The sequence below is a fragment of the Pseudogymnoascus destructans genome (genome assembly GCF_001641265.1).
Source record: "Pseudogymnoascus destructans isolate 20631-21 unplaced genomic scaffold scaffold_1, whole genome shotgun sequence".
Classification (NCBI taxonomy): domain Eukaryota; kingdom Fungi; phylum Ascomycota; class Leotiomycetes; order Thelebolales; family Thelebolaceae; genus Pseudogymnoascus; species Pseudogymnoascus destructans.
This window is the reverse complement of record NW_020167520.1, coordinates 1,066,057-1,075,296: the sequence shown is the minus strand read 5'-3', so window position 1 is coordinate 1,075,296 and position 9,240 is coordinate 1,066,057. Positions and strand designations below refer to the sequence as shown.

Here is a 9,240-nt window from a genome sequence, read left to right as displayed (position 1 = left end):
TAACTAGTAACATAACATATAGGGAAGTCAGACATATGGTGTAGTTGGACAAAAATGCCCTACTACCAGCTTAGAATCTTCACACTGTCTACTATGAACATCTACAACCTTACAGCCATGCTCAAATTAAAGGCAACATCTAAAAAGCCATTGTTGCACTTTAGTTAAAGGAATTCAAATCAATGAGACTTGCTATAGAGTACTTTGAAGTTCCTAAGTCAACTCTTGCTAATAGGAAGTCTAGGAAGAAAATGCATGCTATAGCTCACGAAATTAAACAAGCTCTTTTGAACGCCAAAGAAAATACACTTACACAGTAGAGTACACGTCTTATTACCATAGGTTTTCCTGCAACTCCTATGTTGATTAAGGAAATCGCTAAAGAAGTTCGTGTATAACGTGTCTAAATCACATCTTCTTAAATGACCCTTTAGACCAATCCTACCTAATAGGCCACAGATGGATCTACAGATTCCTAAAACGATATCTAAATGTTACGGCTAAGTGCTAGTGCTATGGCTAGCGCTTACAGCTACAACCTCACGTGATGGATAACATTGGATATCATGGATATTATGTTATCCATGTTATCCACAGCAATCCACAGAATGTCATGTGATGGATAACATTGGATATCTTGGATATTATGTTATCCATGTTATCCACAGGGATCCATGGAATATCAGGTGATGGATAACATTGGATATCATGGATATTATGTTATCCATGTTATCCACGGATATCCCTTTGGCATGACGCCACTATATAAGTAGATAGTATTTCCTTAGATAGGAGCTTCGTGCTCAACTCAATATAGTATTCTTTACAATACTGTAACGTGTTACTTGGAAAGCCTTTGTGTCTAATCCCCTGCCTCCTCTGTCAAGTCAACCTTACGCAAGAAACCTCTGTGTCTTCTATCGTTTAGAAGTCAGCGTTACACTAAACTTTAAAGGCATCTACTTAAGACAACTAGAGTCTACACGATATAAAGAAGCTACTCCTATAAAGATTTCAGCTTGGTTTAATGCGTTTAAGGCACGAATTAAGGAGTGAAAGTACAAGCTATGTAACATCTACAATATGGATGAGATAGGTTTTGTAGAGACTCAATCTACGCGTATAATTGTTGATTCAACCTTGAAATCTAATTAGAAGGTGACAGCTAGGAAGCAGGAGTGGATAACTGTGCTTGGAATGCATTGATGCAGACAGTGGTGCTTTACTACCTATGATTATATTCAAGGTGAAGAATACCAATTCAAGTTAGATTCTAAAGGACACATCTACAAACTGGCACTTTCAACTAGTAGTAGTGGCTAGACTTCAAATAGTCATGGATTTGAGTGGTTGCGGAAGGTATTTGAGCCCAAGTCATGCAAAAAGTCTAGAAATCACCTATAGATGTTAATTATAGTGCCATTCTAGTCATATTTGTAATGGTGGGTGCACCAGATGTGAGACACCCAGGCGAAGGGATGATTTTACCAAGACAACACACTGTCTTAGGAAACAGAGCCAAAGGGTTGTAGCTTAGACTATTCCACAATGCAGCAATCAGGTGTATGATGTAGTGGAGTGGTTTAGATAAGTTGTAACAAATGTTGAGTCTGAGAACTCAGGGATAAGTCAGAGGTTAGCACCTCACTGACTTTTCAGAAACAAGGAATAACAAGATCAATGCTTGGAAGCTTGGAAAAGATGTAGAAGTATGTGATAGTCGATTTACTGTATTGTCTGCTTGCCCTTTCTTAAGGAAAGGGCAATCCTATTTATGCTAAAGGAGTGTAGTTCTCTCATTTTCTAAGACTTTCCATGACTAACCAGGCTTGGTAACATAAGAGAATCCCATAGAACCATCTCCTAGGTTTCTAGCCTATAGGAAGTGAAAGGAGGTCCAAGGTCAGAGTACCCCTATAGACAAATTATGTCATAACTTAACCAATCTTGTGGGTAACTAAGGAGCGATGACGTGTAATGAATCATAGAGGGCTGTAGAAGATTTTGGAGCTATCGTTCATGTTCCTAGGCCTCTAGTTGGTAGAGATATGTCATGTGGTAGTATTAGCCCAGTAACTAAGGAGTGATGACGTGTAATGAATCATAGAGGGTTGTAGAGATATGCTATGTGGTAATATCGGCCCAGTAACTAAGGAGCGATGACGTGTAATGAATTATAGAGGGTTGTAGCAATCGTTGAGTAGTATTGCTCTTGTTGTTGGTGTGATAAGCCAAAATATGTATAGTGACTTGTAGGTTTGAGGAGGAGATTTCTAAGTTTGCTCTTGATAGCAAACTGAGTGCAACGAATGTCAGTATGACAGTATATAGGGGATTACGGGTGCAGCCTTAGCCACCAAGGCTACAACCGCTAAGCGGACAACTGTATATTACAAGGAATAGCCTCACCTTCCTTTCTTCTTCTTCTTCTTCTCTCTTTAGATTCAATCTAGCTTACTTTACCCGGACTGGCACCATGACCTCCGTGACCATCGTAACAGGGGAAGGTGTGGTAGGAATCCGCACACTTAGTGCAACAATCGCGAACACTAGCAACAGGATCACCTACACTCTTAGGGACAGGGCAGCAAGGAGCCACCTTCTAGCCAAACAGGTTCCTAAGCTTAGTAGGCTGCATAGGTTCAGGCTTAGAAGGGCGAGGCCTAGAAGGTGTGGTTAAGCGGTGTGGGGTTGAAGGTAAAGGTAGAGAGAAGCTTAGTAGGAAGTAGGAAGTAGGAGTTAGGCGCGGCACCTATAACAAAGGGGGGTGGCCACAGCAACCAACAACAAGGGGGGTCACAGGACCAGCTACTAAGCGCGATCTTTAATACCCCACCACCTAGGCCTAACAAACAGTCCGAACGAAAACAGAAGGGCAATCAAGCCCTATTAATGAGCCTTGGAATTGAGGGCAATTCCCCTAGGGGGGAGGTAATTGTAAGGGAGGCCATCACGTGCCACTATGTGAGGCCCCTATTAGCAGGGCCCGTAGGGCTTGGTAAACTAGGGCATAGGGCGCCTAGATAAAAGGGACTAGAGGCCTCGGAAGAAGGACTCTAGTCAATAGTCGCTGTATCTACGTAGGCCTATTGTGCTTCCAGAATATGACACCTTCCTGCCTCCTAACCTGGTTCCCTAGACTCCTATGAGACCCTTAGGTTTACAACCCTTACAATTTTCTGTCCAAGTACCACGCTAATGCGGAATACACACATCATAAGAATGGGCTCCGGACTGGAAATGACTCGTACAAGTTAGGCATTTCTCAGTGGAGAAGATTCCCGGCCTAAACAAAAACCGCAAGACCCGGAATCGTATTTTTAAGGTCGGGTAGTTTAAAAATCATTTCTTATGTGAAAGCCGTGTTGTACCACCAATGATACGATAAATGCGGCCGTGGAAGCGTCGATGACGTGAAATCTAACGGGACTGTGCGTTTGATGATTGGCATAAGCCCCTGCACGGCGATGTTGCGGGGGAAGATCTCTTGTGCCCCGACACCAAAAGGACCCCTGTTCCTGGTCCGGGGAGCAGTTCCCGTCGCCCCGTAGACCTCTAGACGCCAGATGATCGTTGGCCCTGTATGCAGTCCAACCATCCCGACAGCCTCGAATTGTGACAGGAAGGCTCGAGACGTGAAGGCTCCGGTCATATATCACCTTCGTTTTTCTCCGTGCATTTTACAACTGTAAAGATCTCCGATGTCGCGTAGAGTTCACTCATCCTTTCAGAGCGCTGAGAATCCTCATTTAGAATCATATCCTGACTCTTCATGAACTTTTAAGGCTAGCAAGCACCAACAAAGATTTTTATTCACTTTAATCCTTGCCATAACAATCCTAGCGAGGATTCCTCTTTATTCACTTCCTCGCACTCGATATATATTTAACCCTCTTCATCGCAATGGCTGCCTCCTCGCCAAAGTTCGATTCCGACGAAGAATTCCAAAACGCCATCATGGAGAGCGCAGGTATCAAAGGAACTTCAAGCTGCCCGGGCCCCGCCTCTTCCAAGAATGACTCTCACATCGCCCTCGTCAAGACCAGCAACAGCCCTGCACCCTGGTGTGACGAATTTGAGAATATGATATCAGGCATGGAGTATGTCGAGTCCCTCGCTCTGTACCTCGGACGCACAGCTGACGAGAACCAGTTTCGACGCCCGCAATGCCCCAGCAATGATGGAGCACAAATTCAAAATCATGCGGCTCCTGTGCAAGTTCAACGACCCAGCGCGCCTCGACGAGTCCGGCATCAGTCTTGCAAAGCTCCGAAGCAGCAGCACTGAGATACTCAAGCAAGCACTTGGGAAAATCGGGGAGAACTCTGTCGTCGAGACGCCCTTGTACGCCATTTTCGGCTGCAACACTTTCATCGGCTCAACCGTCTATGCAAACCATGGGTATGTTCGTTCCCGTCCCCCTCCCCAACACAAACCCCGGCGCAGCCTCTCGCGCAACCACCACCAACAAGGCCGAGACATCCAACAGGACAAAGCTAACACAGTCCAGCCTCGCCATCCACGACTGAGCGCCCGTCACAATCGGTGACCGCTGTCACATCGCCCCCAACGTCACCATCATTACAGAAAGCCACGGCGTTGACGTCGCGCCACGGCGTGCGGGGCTCTCTACGCGCGCCCCGTCTCTATTGGCGACGACTGTTGGATCGGCACCAACGTTGTCATCCTGCCTGGTGTAACGATTGGAAGGGCTGCACGATCGGGTCATGTGCCGTGGTGTCGGGGAATATCCCCGATTTCTGTGTTGAGGCTGGGGTGCCCGCAAGGGTCATCAAGAAGCTGGAGGATCCGGATGCGCTGGCGAATGGGTTCGAGGAGTAGGGGTGTGAGTGGATCCTGTGGCAAGGCTGGTGTTCGTGTTGGATTTTTTTAAGGCATTTCTTTCGTGATTATGGCGCTGTTGGACGCAGTGTTCGGCGGATACATATCCGGGTAGTATCCGTGAAGCTCACGGGTAGGGTATATACCCGGCGACGATCTGACGGGTAGGGTAGGGTATATATCCGGATACATGAGGCTGAATATTGTATATAAAAATAGAATAGCGTATATAAAAAAGAATGAAGCTTTTGATAATAGTAGTAAACCCCTTTCCGCGAGCCCCCTTTCCGTGAGACCCCCCCTTTCTGCGAGTCCCTATTCAGGTGCTTCATCGTCAGCATCATCGCCGTCGCTATCAGCCTCCCGTATTTTACCCCAATTCCGTAAGCAAAGTAAATATCTAATAGTTGGCGGTGATAACCTATTCCGCTTCTTTGTAATAATATCACTACCATTACTAAATACTCGTTCCGATGCTGCAGATGTTGCTGGAATAGCTAGATGATCACGAGCAATACGGGCAATAACTGGATATTGGTATTGCTTTGCGCACCAATATTTGAGAATATCAGTATGCTCACCGGGCCGTGGTTCAAGCATCCAGCGCCTCCATTCTGGCTCTTGAAAAGCCAAGCCTTCTGACGCAAATAGATCTTCGTCAGAATCAGGTTCTTGATCTATTGTAGCAGTAGCACCTATTGCTTCTGCAAGAGCTGTTTCGTGAGTAATTCGCTCCGTATCAAGGTGATACTCTCGCTTTTGGTACGTTCTACAAACGTCTTCGAACTGCGCTCTTGCTCGTAATCTTCGTGTATCGTCTATAGCATTTGGATATATCTTCTTAAATACTGTATGATTCATTCGTGGGTCGCAAATTGTAGCAACAGCTGAGTGCTTACATTGCCGATTCGTTGTAAGAGTATAATACTCATTAAGCTTTTGAAGCGCAGCTCCACAAGCTACTCCGATCGTAGAGCTTCTACCAAGCTCTTCTTGTAGTAATGTGACCTTATTTATCATCTTTAAGTAAAGAGGAATTGTAAAGTTGAGCGTTGGATATGAATCGCTTTGTAGCCGTCTTGACGGCTTTAAGAATACTAAGAATAATCGTTCAAGAGCTTCGATAATAGCCCAATCGTTGCTTGTTAACGCAATATCCTTCATACTGATATCAAGCTTCTGCGTAGAGCATACTGCAGTAATTGGTATTCGAAGCTTTATAGCTGTTTCAAGCATATAGTACGTTGAATTCCAGCGTATAGGCATATCAAGTGATAGCTGGCGTGGCTTCTGGCCTGCAGCTTGTATCTGCTTCTGTAAAGCATCCTTCCATGCTCTTCGGTTTCGAAAGACATAAATATGCCTTTGGAGCTTCTCAAGCGTAGCTGATACTTCAGTAGAAGAGTTATCAATACGCTGCGGAATCCGGGCAAGCCCTTGCTGACGCCAGTACGCTTCTGTTTCTGTATCCGGGCTAGCTTTCAAGCTCTTTAGAGTAGCTTGAACTGCAAGATTGATAATATGAGCAATACACCGAACGTCCCCTTCCTTTACAGTAAACGTCCATGGCTGTTGAATAGTCGTCTGCTGCTTACTGGCTATTTTCTCATATTCTGAAAGCATCACAGTATTCGCTGAGGCATTATCCCGCGTACAAGTAAATATAGCACCTGTAATTTTGAAGCTATCTGTTACTGCAGCTAACTCTTGAGCGAGATATTCGCCGCTATGAATTGGCTCTTGAAGGTGGATTACATCAAGTAATACGCACCGGTGCTGCCACTTCTCATTAATCCAATGGCCTGTGACAGCAGCGTACTCTGTATAGTTCCGTGCAGTCCATGCATCTGTTGTAATAGATATCCGGCCGCCATAGGTAATATGAGCCTGGAGTTCTAATTGTAGCAATCCTCGGTGATATGAGAATTGCCGCTGTAGCTCTCGGTGTAGTGTTCGCGACGATATCGATAGAGTACTTGGGCTTAAGAACTGTACTAATTGATGGAACGAATAGCTCTCAATAAGTCGTAAGGAGAGGTTATTTGATACAACGAATGAGAGTAATAACTCTCGGTATTTCGCTCTACTATTTGATGCTTGAGCTTGAGCGGGCTGGACTTGCGGGTTCCGCGGCCGTGGCTCAAAAAATGACGATGCACTACTTGATGGGCTTGACGGCGTAATTGTATGACCTTTCATTGTATATGCTACTGTTGGATGCTTCTGCGTATAGTGCTTCCAAAGATTACCGGTTGAAGTCTGACTTAATAGCTGCGGAGTAGGTGAATATCCGCAGCCTGGTTGTAAGCAAGTTACTTTGACTGTAGGTGGGTTACTATCAAGTATCAATCGCGAATATAATAGCTTCGTAAATAGTACCGACGACGTTGGTGGCAGCATTCGTCCTGGAGGCTGAAGCCGGAGCGGTGTAGGATTAATATCCTGTTGAATATGAATAGGGGGCGGCAGCGTTGGCAGACTTGGCTCATTATGAGTATCATAGCTATTATAGCCCTCAGGCTCCGTTGGTATATCTGATAACGACGAGTCGCTCATTCTGAGGATAATTATCACTTTATACAGCATCAATATAGATCTCACGACGTTGGAAAAAAGAGGTCTTGGCTGCGCTTGGCTATTCTTGGCATGTATCCGGATATATACTCGAGAGTATCCGGATACGCCGGATACTCCTAAAATATCGCCGGGTAGGTATATACTCGAGGATATACCCGGATACCACGGGTATATTGGTATCCGTGCCGAACACTGGTTGGACGGGTTGTGTGGATTTTCCACTTGGTTGGAGCAAGGGTGGGAGAACTGGACTGTGGGGTGGGATAATATATCGATGATTTATTCAAATTGGGTGCACGTACACCGCCTGTGTATGTCTGTTCTCCAATACCATCCATCCCCTTCGCCGCTGCATATCATTATATCATAGCTCCATCTGAGCCGCCTGCGCTGAGTCCTAATATTTCCCCATCTTTGGAAATATCTTTTACAGTAGTCACCTTCTGACATACAACCCTACAGTGACCATTTCGTCGTTTAATCCTCAGCGACAATTCCAGTGTATCTTTCTTTCTCGTTTAATTCTTCTTATCCACCTTCGTTGCCTCAGACTTGTAAGTCCCGTGGAAGCGGTCCAACCACCCCACCGTTCCGAAGTTGACCATAAACTTCTCATGGTGCAGATCATGCATCGAGGCCATATTTCCACCAAAATCGTAACCGCTGTGCACCGTAACCGTCTCGAGGAGCACATACGCGATGAACAGCCACGCCGTGATGATATGCGCGTTAATTAGCTGCGGTGGCAGCGACACGGGCAGCATGTTAGACACGATGTGCTCAAAGGGGTGAGCAAACTCGGCTGCCATTGCGACTGGCGCAACGAAGCGGTGGTGGAACTTGTGAATCGGCACGTAAAAGCGCGGCTGGTGCAGCAGACGGTGGGAGTAGTAGAACATGACCTCGCGGATGGCGATGCAGACGACTAGATCGCGGATGATTTCAATGGCCCCGGGCAGCGAGGTGTCGATGCGATAGGACGAAGTTTCTCCGAGGTAGGAGATTCCGAAGAGGAGAGCGGCGTGGAGGACTGTGGCCATGACCTGGTTGCGCACGACTATGTAGAAGCAGTACCATAGCTCTGGCGGGGTGGCCTTGGGGGCGGGCTGGATTTTATGATGGTGCGAGAAGGTGGGAAAGAGGATATCGATGGATTGGTAGAAGGCGCAGGGGATCCAGAAAAAGGCGAGCTGGACGATGAGCGTGCCGCATATTTCGAGGAACTGCGGGGAATAGGCTTCCACAGTGGCTTGCCACGCTGGCTGGATGTTGCTGGTGGAGAATTTAGGCATTGTCGTTGAATTCGACATGGTGGCTGGTCGAGTTGAATGGTATCAAATACGTAGGAGCAACGAGCTTCAAAACGTAAGGTTACCTATTGCCGTCTTCCTCGTCCAAATATACCACGATCGGAGCAATAAGTGAAATGGAACTTTGGAGATACCCCAAGGAACTTAAATACTTAAGCTCCCTCCTCCCCCAGCGATGCCGACCAACTGAAGCGAAATCATTAGTGGCAAATACCCCACCATCGGCGAAGGATACAGGTCAGGGTCAACGCTAGGATAAACTCAAAATGAACTGCCAAGGCTCGCTTAAACGGCATTTACCACCACAACCTCATCCGACTCGGCTTCACCTTTGCCCATTCTCTCTGAGCTCTACAACCTTGCATAACCTCCAGCAAAGACGCAAAGATGGCCGAAAAGTTGAAGGATATTGTAATACATTCCTAATATATTGATAATTGATTCCTAACTTTTGCTATAGGCTATTTACAAGGCTTACTTGGCTCTGGGTGCACGCCTCAAAATAGTCCAA

At 46.1% G+C, this 9,240-nt stretch overlaps 2 protein-coding genes across 2 annotated transcripts; one reads left to right on the top strand and one right to left on the bottom strand.

Annotated features, from left to right (window-relative positions):
• Positions 1-3,903: 3,903 nt before the first annotated feature.
• VC83_00275 (uncharacterized protein) lies at positions 3,904-4,529 on the top strand (the record flags this gene model as incomplete). The annotated part of the gene is made up of 3 exons (XM_024463970.1): positions 3,904-4,100; positions 4,153-4,401; positions 4,511-4,529. 3 exons carry the CDS (start codon positions 3,904-3,906, stop codon positions 4,527-4,529), a joined length of 465 nt encoding a protein of 154 aa, XP_024328545.1.
• A 3,408-nt stretch (positions 4,530-7,937) lies between these two features.
• On the bottom strand, positions 7,938-8,729 carry VC83_00274 (uncharacterized protein; the record flags this gene model as incomplete). Its single annotated transcript, XM_024463969.1, has 1 exon — positions 7,938-8,729. The coding sequence occupies one exon, from the start codon at positions 8,727-8,729 to the stop codon at positions 7,938-7,940; it is 792 nt and encodes a 263-aa protein (XP_024328544.1).
• Between the last annotated feature and the right edge of the window lie 511 nt (positions 8,730-9,240).